Source organism: Xiphophorus maculatus, chromosome 23, assembly GCF_002775205.1.
Source record: "Xiphophorus maculatus strain JP 163 A chromosome 23, X_maculatus-5.0-male, whole genome shotgun sequence".
NCBI lineage: Eukaryota > Metazoa > Chordata > Actinopteri > Cyprinodontiformes > Poeciliidae > Xiphophorus > Xiphophorus maculatus.
The window spans coordinates 3,409,736-3,429,073 of NC_036465.1; the positions used below are offsets into that span (position 1 = coordinate 3,409,736).

A 19,338-nucleotide genomic window follows, 5' to 3' on the forward strand; every position below is an offset into this window, starting at 1 on the left:
AGAAAATTCAGAAAATTACTCTGGAATAACAGCATATAAAAAAATCCAGGATAAAAAAATAGTTTAGTTTTAAAATGTTGCAAATGCAAAATGCCATAAGTTTGGTCTTAAATAACTATACGTGAGAATTCATGGAATAAAGTTGTAATTGACCACAGATTAGTTAAATCTTTTTGTGCCATCTACAAATGAAAAAATAAAACTAGGTAAGATTTTATTTAGTGAAATTTGTTATTCAGTGTACAAAATTCAATTTATGGGTAAATAAACTTTTTTTTTAATAAACTTTGATAGGAAAATTGGTAACATTTCAGTCAATGTTTGTTAAGAGGAAAAGAAGATGTGGACTAAATTTTATGTGGCATGGACTTCAAAAATCAAGATATTTTTAAGAATAATAAAACATGTTTACTCAGAGCTTAAAAAAGCAAATACAATAAAAATCAAATGTATTTAGTATCAAAATTTTCTACTTCCACACAACAGTTCAGTTCACCACATAAAGTGGGGTAATTATATATGGTGAATTATATATGCATGCAATTGGATTATTGATGATCTTTTCATGGAACCAACAGTGGAAAACATGTTAAATAAATAGAAACATTTTTCCAGATTGCTGTGAAGTGTGTTTAATATGAATCAAATCTGATAACTGATTCCAAAATGCTGGTAAAAATCTTTTCTCCATGATTGTCATAGTTGACATTGTCAGGTTTTCATGATAGATTCCAAATTATTTAGCAAGAAATATATTTTCCGCTCTTGTTCAAGTAAAAGATTTGTGACAATAGGAACCTTTGTCCCAACTAATGTTTTCAAAAATCTGGACTAAATATCTAAGGAGAGCAAGTTATCGACTGAAGAAAACGGTTCCATATTGTTTGATCCGTCTCTTGATTGGAGGACAGAAACTTTCTGTAAACTTGTTTGTAGCACTTGGGATTCGATTAGAAGTAGTTTTTATTATTAAGCCCATTTGTAAAGTATCTGTCACAAAAATGACTCTAAAGAGGAAGTGACAGTATGATAGGTTTGCTCACATTAAAGCTGTTTTCAGTTGAACTTTAAGGGCTCACGCTCAGTTTTTGAATTTGTATAGTTTCTAGGTTGCACAAAGACTGTAAAGTGAGTCACTTGGCACAATTTTTTTGCTTATATTGTCAATTTATGTTCTTCAATGAGCTGAAGCAGTTTTGATTTTTTTTTTTGCCACTGTACATTTTTCTTTACACAACAGTAAGCTGCACTATGAACTATTCAAAAGTTGAATAGGACCTCAGTCATTGGCAATTCTGCAAGATCAGGCCCCTGACACGCCTACACTCCTGGAGGCTTTTCTGCCACAAGGGGCTGAAGGCGATAACAAAAAGATTCGGACTGACAAAAGCTTCCTGGTAAACCGGTCCATGTTAAACAGAGGCAGTGGGAAAAAGTGAATGCAAGCATGTTTACAGTGCATTGTTCTCTTTGAAAGCATTCCGGTTTGTTTGTGTATATATGCATCTCTTAAGGGCATGCTTGAGTGTTTTCATGAAACTCTGACTGCCTTTCCATTCTGTATGGATGTTTCTTTATGCCAGGACTTAACCCTCAGCTCTGTTGCTATTTACTGAGGATCCTTACTATGCTGTCTGTCCAATCCACTTGATTCCCTGTAAATCCCCTGGGTCTGGCCTGTGCTGGTGATTTGTGGTTGGCTAGTGGGCAATTGACACATTGATAAATCCCCCTCAGATGGGGTGCGATTCATTTGAATCAATAGAACCTTATCGTCTGACGGGCGTCAAGGCCGTCACGGCTGCGACTGTGTCAGTTCACCTAAGGTCCCTTGGAGTCAGCCTGATTTGTTGGTTTTGACAACAAACATCGTCATGCCACGTGGTTCGTCAGAGAGTCCACGGGCGTGAATGAAGGCAGGATGTTGTCTGTCACTGGGTAGCAGCAAGGAGGATGGGAGACAGCGAGAGGGAGACAGATGTGAGAAGAGGCAGAGAAATATAAAAATAAAACGGAGTCTAGCAGTGGAGAGTGATGACGGCTTTTTAAAAATGATAAATATTTAGCTTTATTACAAAATGAAATCAAAACTACTTACACTCTTCATTGCATCAGGCTGTAATTCTTCTCTGAGGTTGGTTTAGTTTCAGATGTGGGTTTCATATGGCTTGTGTTGTCTGGCCTCCAGTTTCTCCTCTCTTCTAGATCTCGACTGTAATCTGGCCAGTCTGGTGGCTCAGCTTTGCACAAGTTGTAATTCAGTGTCACACCAGGAAGAAGTTGTGAGGCAACTCCACTCTGCCTCTCAATTCTAAGTAGGACTTCAGATTTTTATAGTGGGACATATACAGCTGTAGGCTTGGTCTGATCTTTGACATCAAGGTAAATACATGAATTTTAAAAACGTAGGCTTTCAAAAACTTTTAATCCTACTGGTTACTGTTTGATGGTGCAGTTGGTGTGAAGATCTCTGGCTCAAATCCCAACCTGAGTGTTTCTGCATGGAGTTTGCATGTTTTCCCTGTGCATGAATGGCTTTTCTTTGAGTACAGCGGCTGCATCCCACAGTCCAAAGACATAACTGTTAACTGGCCTCTTATCTCCAAATTGTCTGTAAGTATATGAGTATAACTGAAGTTTGTTTACAACTTCAGGTAAAATTATTCAAAATTCTGCACGTTTACTTGAAAATTACAACTGGAGTTTGTTTTAGAGTTTAATTACATTATTCAATCAGTAAATCAATATGCTAGATTGTTAGTGCAGTAGGAGTTTAATTGTGTTGAATGCTGAAGCTAAATCCTGCTCATGAGCATGAAATTTGCTGGTTATTTTCAGATTCCTCTGTTGTCTGCATCGGGAGACTTTTCAATAAAGACACAAACAAAACCACATCGTCTGTGGCTGAACCCTGCTGGGCCAAACGCAGCTAATGGAGACAAAACAATAGACATCGTTGTCATCTCTGCTTCTATGTGAAATGCTCTCTTTCTTTAGGGTGGTCTGAGTCAAATAGCGGGCAGCTGCCAAAATGAACTGTATTAAGTTTGAGTGGAGAACATTGTTTTTTGGAATGCTTTAGTTCAGAAAAATATTGAAAACAGAAAGAGAAAGGAAAACTGTGGCAAAGTAGCATATAACTAACACTAAAACAAAGAGGTTTTCTGTAACACAGACAAATTCAGTAACCAGTTGTCATCATTCAGATCTAAACTTAGGTGAAATTTATATCATGCGTTTATGAGATACCTTTCTTAAACTCCAGCAGTGACTCCTGTGAAATGTGCTTTCTGTTTGGTTCAGGAAAACATCTGGAGATCCTCACATAAATAATTATACACAAAACATGTTTGGTTCAGAAATTAATCACAAAGCTTTGATTAAATCTTAAATTCACATTACATCACAAGACCAAGAACAACTTCATTTGACAAAATTTGATGGGAGAACAATATCCGTAAGATTATGAACTTAAATTCTATTATGTTTAAAGCCCATGCCTGCATAGAAAAAAAAAATGCAATTTAGAGTGTGTTAATATTGTGTGTTTTCTAATGAAGAAAGAACTTTTTATTTTTAGGTTTTACATCATCAAAATGATCAACTTCTGAAAAAAGGGAAAATGAATTTGGAATAGAATAGAATGGAATCAGGGAACACATGTACTTTGTATTATAACATTATAACACTTTGTATTATAATAGGATCCACACATTTCCCTTCATTTTTTATGTTAAACTGCACCTTATGGTCAGTTTACTTATGTTCTTTATTCTTGTGTGTGAAAATGGTTCTTTTTATTTTTAGGTCTGAGGCATGAGTTCTTCAACTTTCAGCTGAGTTTTTCTATAAAATCAGAATGCTCACCATGCTTTACTGCAAAGATTTGTTTTGTTGTGTTACAAACATAGTTCTACACATAAAATGTTTTTTTTTATTATTGCAAACTAATGTAATAAAAGTTATTTAAATCTCTGATCAAATCAGATTTGGGCATTTGATCATGATTTTTGAGAATTCCTCTTTAAATAAGTGTAAACCTGGAATTAAGACACATTAATATGATGCACAGTACGTTAGAATTTTCAGTTTGTGAACTTGCTAACTTTAAAATATTTTGACAACAAATTATTTGTAATAATATATAAGAAAGTTAATTTGTTTTGACTTTCATAAAAGTTGTTGTAGCTTTTCAACAGCAGGATGGCTGAGGGCTGCTGTGTGAGTGCAGTGAGCGTGTTGGTTACCCTTCACTTGACTGTCAATCCCGGGAGTGCCTGCCTCCTCCTGCTGCTGGATTATGAGGTGAACTCCGTCTGAATGCCGACCAGCACCGGATTCAGTCTCACTCTCTCTCCGTTTCTTTTGTCCCGGTGTGCCACTCTTCTCTGTCTTTCTGAAATAGATGTATTCACATGACACCACACACATGCTGGCTGTTCACACCTGCTGATTCTCACAGTGTGACACACACACAAAAACACTTGGCATTGCATGCAGCTCATCCCCAGAGGACATACTGTATAGTCGGGGTCGTACTTTAGCTTACCAGATTCAATTTATTTTTCTGAATTTTTTTTAAAAGTGAGAATGCACTCAGACAAACTCCTGGCATGTAATCAATTATCAGTTTGTTTTACTGCGTAACACGGAGGGAAGTGATGTATTTTTGCACTGTTGGGGTGAGCAATTACTCTGATTGACCCAGTGGGAGCGCTATAATTACAGGTCAATAGTGTCATTTTAAAGGTGACGTCTTTTCTCAGTTTGTGGCAACAAAACAAGTGAGCACAGATGCTCAAGTTTTTGCTTAAGGTCATTATTTAATATTTTTCTAGTTCATGCAAAAATTTTAATTATTATTTTTGTATTTTAATCAATTTTCAAAATTTTTGTAACCAATTACATAAAACATGTATTGCTTTCAGACCTAATAGTTTGCTTGTTTTTGTTGGTGTGAATTTAAAGAAATACATCTGAAAAGTGGAAATCAAACTTTATGAATATGTCCTTAGTACAGTTTTATAAACTTAACAAAATCATAATAATTTCTGCTAAAAGGTGCTGCTTTTTACCATAACAATTAGCTTCATCTTGTCCAAAAGTTGAAATGTATTGTACATTTATCCAAAAACTTGCAAGATCTTACAGTAGAGATGTTAATGCTGAAAAAAATGAGAGTTTGCAGTGATTAAAGCTCTCGCTTGTGGAATCTCACTTGTGTCGTGCTTACCATCAGCTCATGATCGTCTATTGATTACCCGGCTTGATTAGGGTTATGTTCCGGGACTGCGCACCACATGCCCTCCTCTTTGCGTCGGGCTTGCCGCGGATGAGACACGCTGACCCGCGGGGCGCTCCGGTCACCGCTCATCAGGCCTGACACTGCTCGATGGTGACAACGCTAATTGTCAACATCTGGGAAGTGCTTGCCATTCTTCAGCTCCTGCGCAGACTGAAACGTGGGGATCTGTCATAACATGTCAAAGTAAATTAGCATCAGCTTAACGTTGCTGGTGGAAGAGGGAGGTAGGGGCATGGGGGTTACCCCGCCAGAATTATCAGGAGCTTTTCCGCAGAAGATGCATAGTAAAAAATTCAATTTACCAGAGCCAGTGCTAGAAATACCTTATAGCAGTTTCCCCACATTCTCTGCTTATTGCTACTGCTAAAGCTGCTTTTTACTATACTATTGTTGCTACTGTCAAAGTTATTACAATTATTAACAGTCAACTACATTAGGGCTTGAGCTGGAGATGTGTTGTTTATCTTGAGTAAAAATACTGCAAATTTTACTGTATGTTGGCTTTAAAAACAACCATTTAAAATATACAAACTTCAAACTTCTTATAGCTTTAAGTTCAGAAAATAAACAAGAAATGCTGCTGTTGAAATGTATTATTTTATTAGTAGTGTTAGTTTTATATTGATACTCAGTAAATCAGAATACCATAAAAAATTAATGCCAGAACTGTTCGTTAAAAATAAAACCCACAAATATTGATTGCACATATATATGACAAAGACTAGAAAAATCATGAAGACTGCTTGGTCATTTTGAGGTAACTTGGGGAGCTGACAAAGTTTATGTCAGTTTACAAATTATGCAGGTTACCTGAAGTAGCTGGGCTGCTGTAGGTGTTTTATTAAGCCAACAAATATGCTAAAACTGTACACTGCTGCCAGGCAACTTTTGTTTAAAATCAGTGTTACTTTGAAAGAATTGATGTGCATACTTCTTCTTATTATTTAGCCTGGATACAGTAGCACCTTGATGATGATGTCTTTCTCTTAGCAAAGGGAAAATAGTTGGAAAACTCCTGGATTACAACATTCAGCAACATGTGGGAGAGGGGAAACGCCTCTCTGCAGTAAATATAGGTATAATTAGGAAGTTCTGTCTTTTATGGAGTTATATGTTTTCTGATTTACACTTTTCCTTTCTGTTCCAACAGTTTTCATACTAATTTAAATCTTGTAAAACTGTGGTTCAAACACGTTATTTAATTTTAACATAAATTGAAATATAAAATGTGCATTTTTATATTTTTTCATGTAATAAACTAAGCTGTCACATTATACTACAAAAAATGTTATATTATTAAGAATCAGTATTGAATTTGTATAAAAATGCAATAGGATGCAATGACCTTGATGAAGAATATGGGTTGGTAAATGTTTCCTATACGACACTGAAGCAATACAAACCTGATGGTACTTCATGGTACATCATATGCCTACAAATCTAGACTAAAAACTGGGTTTTTAGTCTTAAAATCTAGACTAAAACTTTTGATTCTGTTTTTCTTTTCACAGGAAAGTGACAGTTTGTGGTGGGACGCCTTTGCTACAGAGTTTTTCGAGGAAGATGCTACCCTCACGCTCTCCTTCTGCCTCGAAGATGGACCAAAGAGATACAGTAAGAATACTGCAGGCATCTCTTTTTTTAAAAAATAAAATAAAATGTTGTGTTTGTTAGAATGAACTGGATAACTGTGAAACTGTTTCATTGTAAGGGCTCGTTTGTTGAGACATTAACATGTTACATGCTGCTCTTCCTGCTGTTTTGCTTTTACAAGCTTTATATTTTCCACTTCATGAGTTATTGTTGTGCTAATCTGGATCTTGTGAAAATCTTCCCAATTCAATTTATCGTCATCTATCAATTAGATGGATTTTTATTACATTGTAGGAGGCAAAGTTGAAAACAGGTTGTGAAGCAAAGCTGTTGTTTTACAGAAAGTCTTAGCTTTCACATAGGTTAAGACCTCTGTCTGTGGTGTTCATTATTCCTTCAAATGATTTTTTGCTGAAGTAAAAAAAAGACATATTGTATTTTTACTTCTCTTTAACCTGCTACTTCCTTTACCAAGTTTCTAGTCAAATAATTGATTTCTTACTCTCCCAAAATACCTCTATAACACCTCACTGAAAACAACAAAAAAATGTGTGAACTTTCTCAGTAAAGATTTTTACCTCTGAAACAATATTTTTTCCACACAGCATTCTGCTCTGTGTCCCTGAGAAAATTGCTATCTCTCTCTCTCTAGCTTTTACTCTGCATGTGTTTGAGCATTGATGCAATGTCACACCCAACTACTGGCAACCTATTTCTAAAAGTTTCATCACAGGTCTAATATATGGGGTGACTTGCACAAAGGACTTGGGTCAGTGGAGAGGCGGGTGCAACTGGAGAAAATGGTGACAGTGAAAAAACAGCGAGAGTGGAATGGGAAAAAGCGTGGATGTGGAGGGGGAAACAAACATATAGATAGCGAGAGAGCGTATCTAGTAGCTATCTATATATATATATATATATATATATATATATATATAGATATATATATATATATATATATATAGATATATCTATATATATATATATTATATATATATATATATATATATCTATAGATAGATATAGATAGATTATATAGATATATATCTATATATCTATATTAGATATTATATAGTATATAAGATATCTATATATAGATATATAGATATATCTATCTAATATATATCTGTATATAATATATATATATATATATTATATATATTATATATATATATATATATATATATATATATATATATTATATATATATATATATATATATTTCATATGAAACTATATATTGTTTCCTATATATATGGGAAAACAATATATTTATATATATGCATGTTATGCATGTTTTGGTATATTAATACATATATTATACCAAACTTGGTATAATATATTAGTATATTAGTTTGTATAAAACAATCTTGTTGTGGTACAGGCTACGTAGATGGCAGGAGTCAAAGTTTCCCAGCAGAACATTGCCCAAAACACACTGACTCTGCCTGGTTGATTTTCTTTTTCCCCATAGTTCATCTTGGTTCCATGTGTTTCCCTTCTGACAGACAAAGATGCACCTGGGCGTCCATAAGATGTATAAGAACACATGATTCATCAGATCAGGACACCTTGTTATGATGCTCCATGTTCTGGTTATGATGCATTGTTGGTATTTTTGGCAGTATACATGGGTCAGCACTGACTGATCTGTAAATATGTATGTAATAAACCACTAGGCAGTCATGTTTACCCATTTTTCTGGGTTCTAACACATCAACTTTGAGGAAAACATTTTCTTTTACTGTGTTATTTATCCCACCGACATGAAAAGATAATCAGGGATATTTACGTTTTCTGTTGGTAGTCATAATTCTCAGCCTGTTCAGTGTATGCTGGATGTTGCTTTTCTTTCCCACCTTGAGGATTTATAGACTCATTCATTTTAGATCTTAAAAGTTTGTTATGCTTCAGTTTCTGAACTCAGTTTTGAACTCAAGAAACATCAGAACTTTATGTTATACATTTTGTCATATAAACTCCAAAGCAGATGCTCTGACTGAGTTTGTGATTTTGTTCCCTCCATCTCATTTGCATGTTTTGTTCTGAAACATATTGAAAATCACACAGACATAGATAAGGACATGGTGCACTGAAATAACCAGATGTGTGAGTGGCGTCGGCTGCGTTTGCGTGTGTTATTGTGTGTCGCAGCTCACCGGTGGAGGAGGAGGAGGAAGCGAGAGCAGAGATACATGCAGTGGAGGAGTGTTGTTAGCTGGGCTCAGCTTTGCTTTTCAAATGTAAAAATAAAAATCCCCACCGGTGTAGAGATGGTAACCCTGTTCCCCCGGGAACAGGAGGCTTAACACCATGGCGATGATGACTCACCATCAGTTGCGAGCTTTTGTCGATTCACATTCAGGTGTGCTAAGTTGCACACGTTCACACAAACACCTTCACCTTAAAATGCATTCCAATTTTACTAGTTTGTCGAAGAAAAGCAAAAAATTGGGAAGTGTTGTTGTCCAAGACTGTGCATAACCAACTACTGCATATGATAATTATTAATAAATAACAGTTGAAGGGATGTCCTTATGACCAACTTTAGTGTTTAACGTCGGCTGATTGGAGATTCAGTCTCTGGTTGCAGTCACAGCTGTGAACAGCTTGACTCTTCAAGGAGAAAAACTTTGTAGCTTTCAGAAAACAACATCCTGTCAGATATTCAACTAATTAAAATGACAATAAACACACCAAAATAATTCAAGACTTTTCAACAGCTAATAGTTCCAGATTAAGGTTCAAGACCATGAAAGCACCGCCTGTCAACCAATCAATACATTGAGAAAAGAAACTAAGGGACTAATGTTGATTAAAATGCAAACCTTTGAAAACATTACTTTGTTATTGACCTGTTCAGCCAAGTTTCATTTCATGTGTGAGTAAAAGCCTTTGAAGGTTTGTTGGCCCTGTTTAGTATGAAATTAGAATGTAAACAAACAAAATGTTTAATAAAAAAGAAATAGTTTGTGATGTATCTCATGTTTTTGTGTAGATTTTCAATGGAAAATGTGACCCTCAAAAATGTTTCAGAAAGTGTCGAGCTGCTTCAACCATGTGTGCTAGTAAATCACCAAAACACTGGAAGGGCCACCAATGGCCCCCGGTCACATTTTGGATAGCTCTGCTTTACATCTTTAAAACACAGTTTTAGTCTGGGGGAATTAGGGGCACATTAGGAAAAAGGAGATTAATCTGGAGTTTAGCATGTGCATTCACCAACTACATCTAATATTGTTTCCTGATTTCTTATTGCCTCTTGAATGTGATTGGTCTTCGCCTGTTTTAAATTAATCCACATTTGTCCTGAGTCAGATATCTCTAAGAAAACCCATATATTTTGCTGATTTGTACACAGCCTGGTTTCAAAAACCATAAGGAAAATTGTTGAAATGAAGTTCCACATTTTCTTAGACTGCTCTCTTCCAGCCCAAATTCTCCGTGGCAACCCGGAAAAAGAGACACGTTTGTTCCGATGAACGGAAACGTTTCATCCCAAAAGATATCGCAGCAATGGATAAAAAAATTTAAGATTTTCTTCTTTTGTTCACTTAACAGCTTTCCATCAAATTTAAGGAGTTCCAACAGAACTTAACAAATAAACCTGGACCAAATGGATGAGCACATGATCTACATAATCAAGAGAGAAAAACTAAATATATTATTACAATACTCATAAGGTCATTACTTTTTGACGATTTATATGGTTCTTATAGCTCAAACTGTTTACTAACTGCAGAACTGAAACACCAAATTAAATAAGTACTATAAAATAAAATTAAAAAAATTCTGTTTCTTTTAAAAGTCATCACTTTTTTATTATTTAAAGCTTACCTTGCAAAAAAGTCAGTTTTTTTCCCCATCACCCTCTGTTTTGTAATATTTTCCAATTTGCAGCTCAGTAGGGCTGGGTGATATGGCTTAAAAATAAAAAATCTAATTGATGAAAGAAAATTAGATTAATTTATCAAATCGATTTATCACCCGACCCTACAGCTCATATACATGTGTTTAAGCTCCTTCTTCTGCGTTTAGTCTCCACACTTAAGCTCAGTTGCTCTCTCGTTGCAAAAAGAAAAACATGTAAATGTGCCAGCCAGCGACCTCATGCTGAATTAATCCTATAGCTTCCAGCTGTGTAAAGCGCTTAATACTTGTAGTTACTGTCATGCAGGTCAGAACAATACTGACCAGTGTGGGAAGTGCTTAGTGGTGGCTCAGAAGCAGCCATGCTGCAAAACAAAAGCTTGTGACTTACTGCAGTGGAACAGCTGTATGGATTCTAAATATAAACCCGCAGGTGTAAAATCAAGAGATTAAAACTGATTATGCCGAAGATTATTTTAGCTCCTCTTTGTCAGGTTTATAGTGTTTGTGCTAAAAAATTAAATATATCCTTAAAACGTAAATGTATCAAGAGAAAATGTTTTAGTTAGAATTTATTATACAGTTTCATTTTTATAGCATATTTATTAGTGTTTTTGTTAGTTTTCATTTTCACATTTGCTTATTATTTCTAACCCGGTACATTTATAATTCCTCACATTGTGTGATGGATAAAGGCTTAAAAATAAAAATTCCAATCCTTGTTGGAATTGAATCATATTTGTTTGAGTGGCTTACATGATAATTACAAAGAAACATTTCTTTTACTCCAGTCTGAGGTGCTCTAATTTCATAACGTTCAGTGTAGGAAAAATTAGAAAAGCTAATTTACCTAATCTGTTTCTTTATTGCGAGGACCGGTGTTTCGTAACTCGTCTCCAGCTGCTGTTAAACGGGGCTTCTCAAAGGAAATAGCTCATATTGAAAATAACCGCTGTAACTACTGGAAGTTTTCTTCATGAGCACTCAGTGTACCTTTTTTATACTTTCATTTTGAAGTCGGCTCAGAATGTTTGGTTGAGAAAAGAATATTTTTTTAATGCCCAAAGTAGAATATCTTTTATTGTCAGGTAAATATGTCACTTAGAGGGTCAGTAGTATATGTGGGATCTCCAGAAAGTTTTTATAGACACCTCTGGTATTGCATTGTATCTTCCTGGCTTTGGGGGCCAACAATTACTGACAATATTGAATTTCTGAGATGCTTTTGGTTTAATCATTTTTGCTGGACAAAAAAAAAAAAGTCAGAAATTAGTTTGCAAACATTCAAAACGGATCAGTCTTTCAAAACATTTTTGCCAGATTTAGAAATGTGATGTGATGGTAGCACCAATAAACCTGGTTTCACAGAACTAATTAAGATGTGCATTGGCAGCAGGTTCCTTTGTGACCCTGCAAGGATAAACGGCATTGGATGGATGGATGCACAAAAGCATGACAATGAAATTTGTTTTTGATGCTGAGCTAAGTATTGATGCTCTTTCATTTCACTAACAAATGTTAACACTTTTTATGTTATATAAAGAGCAATGTCATAATCAGCCAATAATTAACTATTTTTGATATCATATGATATCAATACATTTTCAACATTTGCTTACATCCATTCATTGTCTTCCATTTATCTTTTCCTGAATATTTGGTACAGTGTAAAAAGACTGCAAATAATTTAATAAGGAATATTTACGTCACTAAAAATATAAATATGCATTAATGGTCAAATAAAATTGAGAAGTGAGTAGATGTAAATTTTCTAATTTATTCAAAACAGAAATGCTTTTATTTTTAAGAAGTAACATTTTTGTAATTACAAAGTTAATGTCTACTTAATCCCATTCTCAAATTGTCTGCTTCTTTATACTATATTGCATAAAACTGGACTTGTGTTCTTTTTTCTACTTAATCTAAGACGGAGGACTTGAAAAAAAAATATTACAAAACCAATATTTAAATCTGCATTTAAAATGTTTGTCCTGGAGTCTAGTTAATGAACATGTTCAAAATGTAGCTATGAGTTAAAAAATAAAGTGTGAGCCATGAGAAAAAGCTAAGAAGCAAAAATATAGCGAGAAGGGATTTTATTTTGAAAAACTGGAAGTGATATTCTAATGGCTCAAATCTGTCAAGTCTCAAACATTCAGTCGAGTCCAAGTCAAATCTCAAGTGATTCAAGTACAACTCTTCCAACTTTAGTCCTCATTCCTATTGAGTAGTAATTGGGTATAGGATAAAATAATCTATTCAGTTCTTAAATATTTAAAATGTATATATCTTATGTAAAAATTTGCACTTAAATACTATACATACTCTTAATACTGTCCAAAAACTACCTGAAGCAGCATGAACAGCATTTTATTTGTTTGTGAAATGACGTATATGAGTCTGAGATTCTTAAGCACCCGAACACAAGGCTCTTTAATCACTTCCGCCTTGTGCCACTAATAAAAATGTGATTTTACCAGATCACCAGTGCCTGCTAATTGTAATCTTCATATATGAGCCACAATTACAACAGAAAAGAACATAAGATGCTTATCCGGAGGGATTGTATTGTTTGTTGCCTCACCTCCTCCTTTCTAAGATCTGAGCACTAAATATGAGCTCCGAGACTTTTCTGCCTCTCATATGACATAATCTTTAATAGTTTCATTTCAAATAGAAGCTAATAAAGATGTGTATTTTCAAGATAGTGTGATTGATTTATTTTAATGTGTTCTCATTGGCGACATGTTTTCATCAAAATGTCTATAGTCATACATCAATTAGTGCCGGATATTGTTTTGTACTTTTTTTATGTATAAAACTCAGTCTAATTATGTCCTAATTCACAGTGGTCTGAAAACTCGGCTGGGTATCTTGCCTCGCTTTGCAGTCTATGAGGCATCTGATGAAAGCTGCGCTCTATGATGCAATCAAAGAGCAAGGCTCATTTTAGAAGAAGTTCAAACAAGAAGGAGAAAACTTTGCATGTTTCGTGGGCTGGTTGAGGGCAAACTGCAAAAAAAAAATTGTTCTCAACGCATTCGCAATTCATCTTGTTATCCTGGCATTGCGGGTCGCAATTATTGCAGCGATGAAATGACCACAGCTAATTGTCTTTTAGCAGGCATAAGGACATAATGAGGAGGCAGAAAAGACAAGGGACCCACTTTATTACATGAGAAGGAATGAGCCAAAGCACCTCTGCCTTGAAGTCGAACAAAACAATGGCTTTTACTAAGAATAGAACATTTTGATCAATAAGCAGAACCAGTGAGTTCTGCCATATTTTTATTATCACTTGATGATTATAGTTAGCTAATTATGTTGAATATTTAGCATTTTTATTAACACTCTAAAATCTGCATGTAGCCTAGATTTAATATCTGCTATTTATATTGCAATTAAACACATGTATTTTTTTACAAAATTAAATTTTTTTCTCTTCTTAGCAAGAATTACAGCGAGTTGCTGAAGCATTTACATTTTCTGTAGAAATAACAAATCCAGCTTATTCATAAAAACAGTTGATATAGTTTAAAAGCAGAAATAAGAAGTGAACAAACTTCTGTCTTCACTCCCTTCTCTACCACCACACAAGATTAGAGCCATCAAGTGATAAAGGATAATGATCAAGTTCTGCAATATTAATGATAGGAAAAGTGAAGTAGTAATGTATGGATTAGAGTGCTCATGATTACTTTATGTAGAAATGTTGAACAGATCTGATATTCAAAACACATGCATTTGATATGGTTTTTAACTTTTTAATATGTAGAAATGTATTTATCTCAGTGCTTCCCAGCCCTGGTCCCTCAGGTACACTGCCCTGCATGTTTTAGATGTTTCCTGCTTCAGCACACCTGATTTCAGTTAGTAGCTGATTAACAAGCTCTGCTCAACTGCATTTATCTGAATAAAGTGTGTTAGACCAAGGAAACATCTGAAACATCCAGGCAGTGTGTCTTGAGGAGCATAGTTGAAAAACAGATTCATTGGAATATGCATTAAACATGCAGTAGACCACAGGTGTCTAAACTTTCTGTGATGTTTACCAAAACTTATATTTTAGTCAAAAAAAATTATCTAAAAGATTAAAAATATGCAAAAGTAAATTAATTGCAAATGTTTAGTAAGGGCAAAGATCATTACATCTTGTTCAGCATAGTTTAATTAATGAACATACTTCCTGATTTTAATTGGATATTAATTTGATGGCAAAATGTTGTACTAAAATATTTGACCATCTGCATCAAACAATGTGGCTCTCAGGCTGCACTTTCAACAGCCTTGCCAAAGAATATTCTAGAACTTGTTGTAAAGTGCATTACAGTAGATGGTTTATATAATAATAATAAAATGTAGCAATATCAGTAGCAAGAATTTAACGATTGTCATATAGTGAAATGTTTTAGAGTATACACATTTATACAGATGAGTTGCTCTGTGAGTGTGTGTGTGTTGTTTTCTCTACTTGTTTATCTCTATTTATTATTCTCTACATGATTGTGGGTCCAGTGGTCATTTGGTGAGAGGCGGGGTCCATCACAGGGAAACACAGACACACAAGGAAAACAACCATATAAACACACACTCATACACAAGGACAAGGAACAGTTGTGTTTTTTGACTGGGTCAGGAAGCTGGAGTACCCAGAGAGAACCAATGCATGCACATGCAGAAAGTACAAACTCTAAACAGAAAGGATTCCCAGCAGGACGGTCCTAGGATTTGATTCTGATTTTTTTCTCCATAGACTGATCCTTTGTTGCCCTGAGTTACTGCATAGTCCAGGACACTTTTGGTCCTTTGAAGCTTGTAAATAGACATTTGGGGATTCTCTATGGTATTTTAACCAGGGGATATTTGAAGTCCACATCAACAATGTGGGCTTTGTCATGTGTGTTTTGGTGACATGAATGATGTGACTAGTGATGATGGTATTGGTCAAAGTAACTTTTACCTGAAAGTAGGACACAACATTTCTCATCAAACTGCACTTAAAGGAGCTGAAAAGCCTCATTTCTGTCATCTGTCAATATTTTTGTGATTGAATAATCCCTTAGACATTGATGACCAAAAGGTTGAACATCTCATTATATTTACACAATAATTCACAATATTATGAATTTTGTTAATTTTGATTGTTTTAATGAGGACAGTTTTGTGCTGCAGCAAGTAGCAGCCTTAACAGATGTTAAATTTCATATTTAAATAAAAATCAAATTTTTGAAAATTCAGTGTCACTTTGTTAATGTAAACTACATATTAACAACATATTTATATGAAAAAGTCTAAAAATGTATTTTAAAAATTAACATTTTATTAATATTTTGGAATCAAAAATACAAATCAAGAATATTTTTTCTGCAATGCTTTGTAAGAAAGTCTTTTGCAGCTTCCAGAGGGCACAATAACCAGTTATTTTCCTGCAGATTGTCATATGAAAATATTAATGGCCAGCTTAAGTTAGAACGATGTTTGTAGAAACCCTCACTTCACTATTAAACACTATATTTTTGCACTGCACGGTATTAGAATGATGTTTTCAGGTACTTTATGCATATTGATTATGTATTATGACAGCGTTCAGTCCATGCAGTAATTTGAATGTGGCTGTGTATGAAGTCCTGCATACCTTTTATCTATTTTCATGTCTGTTTTTAAGCTTTAGCAACAACAAATATTTGCATGTCTTATTGAATGCGTATAAGTATTGGTTTGTGAGTTAATGGTATCTTGGTGCTTCTGTGGTGGCGGTTGTTTTGAAAGGAAGGAGGAGAGAAGGGGGAGCGGGTGGCGGTGTTCGACTCTGCTTTAGAGAGATGGAAAGGATTGAAGGTGTAGAGCCGTGATTGACAGGTGGGATGATGCGGCCCTGGCTCAGCTGCAGCACCGAGGTGTAGGCTGCTACTGATTGACAGTCGAGCCCAGACTGGGAACCTGGATTGGCCACAAAGAAAGAGAAGATGGAGAGAAAGAGCTGCAGAGGAGAGAGAAAAATCATACATTCCAACATAAATATCCAGCCTTAACGCTTTGCTGTGTAGTCTGCTTCAGAATAGTTCAACACTGCCATCTATTGTAAACCAGGCTCGTCCTATTTTAATGATATCACTGACAGCTGTCTTCCTACCTAGAATGCTTCTCTGTCTTTGGCTGCAGTGAAAAAAGTTATTGAAAGCAGAGATACAAATAGTGAGAGGATTGAATGACAGTGAGGCTGTCAGAAAACGTAGAATGAGTAACTAAAGGAAAGAAATGTTTGGATAAGAACTTTCTAGCAGAAAGAAAAATGTTTGCAGTTTATTTAAGCTTCAAACACATAGCCAGGATTTAAAGAAGTTTAAAAGATGATAATATTGAACTAATGTTAACAATGTTTATCAAATGTCATTTTATTCAGAGAACAACATCAGAAATCTTGATGTGAAAAAATTTAAAAGGTTGCGTTAGTTAATTTTTTAAGTCTTAGAGGTTAGAAGCCAGGATGAGGGTGCAAATTAAATAAAAATCAAAATGTTACTCTTAAAGGATATTATATTTCCTGCCATTTTGTCTGATAAGGAAGTATACTGAAAATGCCTTGGAGGGGTTGACTAAAAATTCTCCTATCTGCTAAATGTTTCCAAACTCAGTAAGTTTTGGCTTTAATTTGACAGATCTGAGATGTAAGATATAAAATTTAGTGTTATTAAAAGTTGTCTGTGTTTGCACCCTAAAATAAAAGCTGTTACTTTTTCATCTCATCCCTCTCAGAGCGTTACCTCTTGCTTGTGCAGGCTCGCAGGCTCATTCCTCACAAGTCCTGCTTGTCGTGACTTCTTTAGAAAGCCCTTCTGCCCTCTACTGTAGGGAGAACAAGATGCATGCAGCTCTCATAGGCGTTTCACATGCAAAGAGAAGATGCCAATGCTCTCTATCAGCTCTTCAAGCCTTAGTTTAGTGGCTTTAAAATGAGAATGAAATTATTTTTTACAATCTAAAAAAAGAAAGGATAGTTTTTTTTCTGCGTTCAAGAGAGATGGATGTTGCCTCACTGAGTGCAGCGATTCCAATCAGAGAGCAGAGTAAAGATCTGAATGAAAATGTATTTTAACATTTCTATTGTGGCGTTCAACTGGCATGCTGTATTAATATTTTGCTCTGTAAAAAAAACATGCCTAAAGTAGGATGAGCTCTAGTTAGATTGTTTATTTTTGAATCAAATTAGCTGAAAATATGCAGTTGAAAGTTATTCCCCCCTGCAGAGTTGTTTTGTGAATCAGTATTCTGATAGTATCAGCTTGTTTTTACGCTGAGAGAAACACTCAAACACTCACTGCATCCCAACAGATCTCTCTTTCTCCTTTAATGGGTCCATCTTCTCCTCTGATAGACTATTTATGTTTTTTTTTGCACTTGAACTCCCAACTTTTCCGTTAAAATCAGACCTTCTGTGTTTTTGTTTTATTTATTTAAGGATCATCCACCAGAGAGAAGTTTAAGCTTCAGGATTTGCATTAAAATATAACCTTCTCGTTAGTCCTAAAGATTTGGTCAAATCAGTTCTCATGCATTTTCCATTTCACAACAGAGGTATTAAAATGGATTGTTGCAACCATGATCATATTTATATGCCTTCTAAAGCTTGTTTGTTTGTCTTCATGGATGAGATCCAAACATTTAGGTTATTATAAAATCTGAAGCACAAAAGGCAACTGAAAAAGTTTAAACCTTTTATAAGATGTGCTATTCTTCTGAAAGACATTGAAAACAATGGTACTAAGCTGCTTATTGTCTTCTGTCACAACAAGGGAAAAAAATACATATTCTATCAGCGGTTGATTGGTTAAGAGATGCTGTTTTATTGTGCATTTCATTTTTACTCCACATTGGAATGCATAGGTTTAAATTTGGGACATTTTCAGAGGTGGTCCTTTCAAGTCTGAATACCAAGTGGGGAATTTATGCTTATTACATACCTGAAAATCCAATAAGGCTGCCCTGCACATAAAACTATAAGATAGTTTCCATATTAAACTGCTATTCTGCAGTTTTGATTTTTGGATAGGTATTTATACCCTTTATTTAGAGTACTCTGATAATTCAGGACCCATTTTGGGAGTTACCGATACTTATTTACCTTTGCAAGCATCTGAAGATCTGCCACTGTTCTGTTTGCTCTCTGAGAGGGCTGACTGACAGACCCGTCCAGCAGGTCACATCTGCACCTGCTCAGTCAACAGCAGTCACCCCACTGTTCGAACTTAGCAACTTTATCACTATATTTAGCAACTTTTCAGGTAAAAAGAAATATGTATCAGCCAAAATCAGTCGGCGAATCAGGCTTTTAAAAGATCATAATCTGTGATATCCAAAACACTGCAATCTGTCCAAACCTTCCCTTTAACATTATAATGAAAAAAAAAATCATGATAAGAATTGTCATTTATTTTAATAGGTACAAACTCTGTTTAAAGAGCAGTACTTATTTTTGTGAGGCTTTGACTGTATGTACAGAAAGATGTAATGCCGATAAGACTGAGATAGATTTTAAATGCTTTTCATTTAAAATGCCAAGATTTTTCTTT

At 34.9% G+C, this 19,338-nt stretch overlaps 1 protein-coding gene across 5 annotated transcripts in view; it reads left to right on the forward strand.

Annotated features, from left to right (window-relative positions):
* The window catches only part of ldb2 (LIM domain binding 2), a 98,268-nt gene that overhangs the window by 16,013 nt on the left and 62,917 nt on the right, over positions 1–19,338 (forward strand). For all 5 annotated transcript variants that reach the window (XM_023328964.1, XM_023328966.1, XM_023328965.1 and 2 more), the window contains exon 2: positions 6,817–6,919. In XM_023328964.1, coding sequence (XP_023184732.1) covers positions 6,817–6,919 — 103 coding nt within the window. The remainder of the gene's footprint in view (positions 1–6,816; positions 6,920–19,338) is intronic.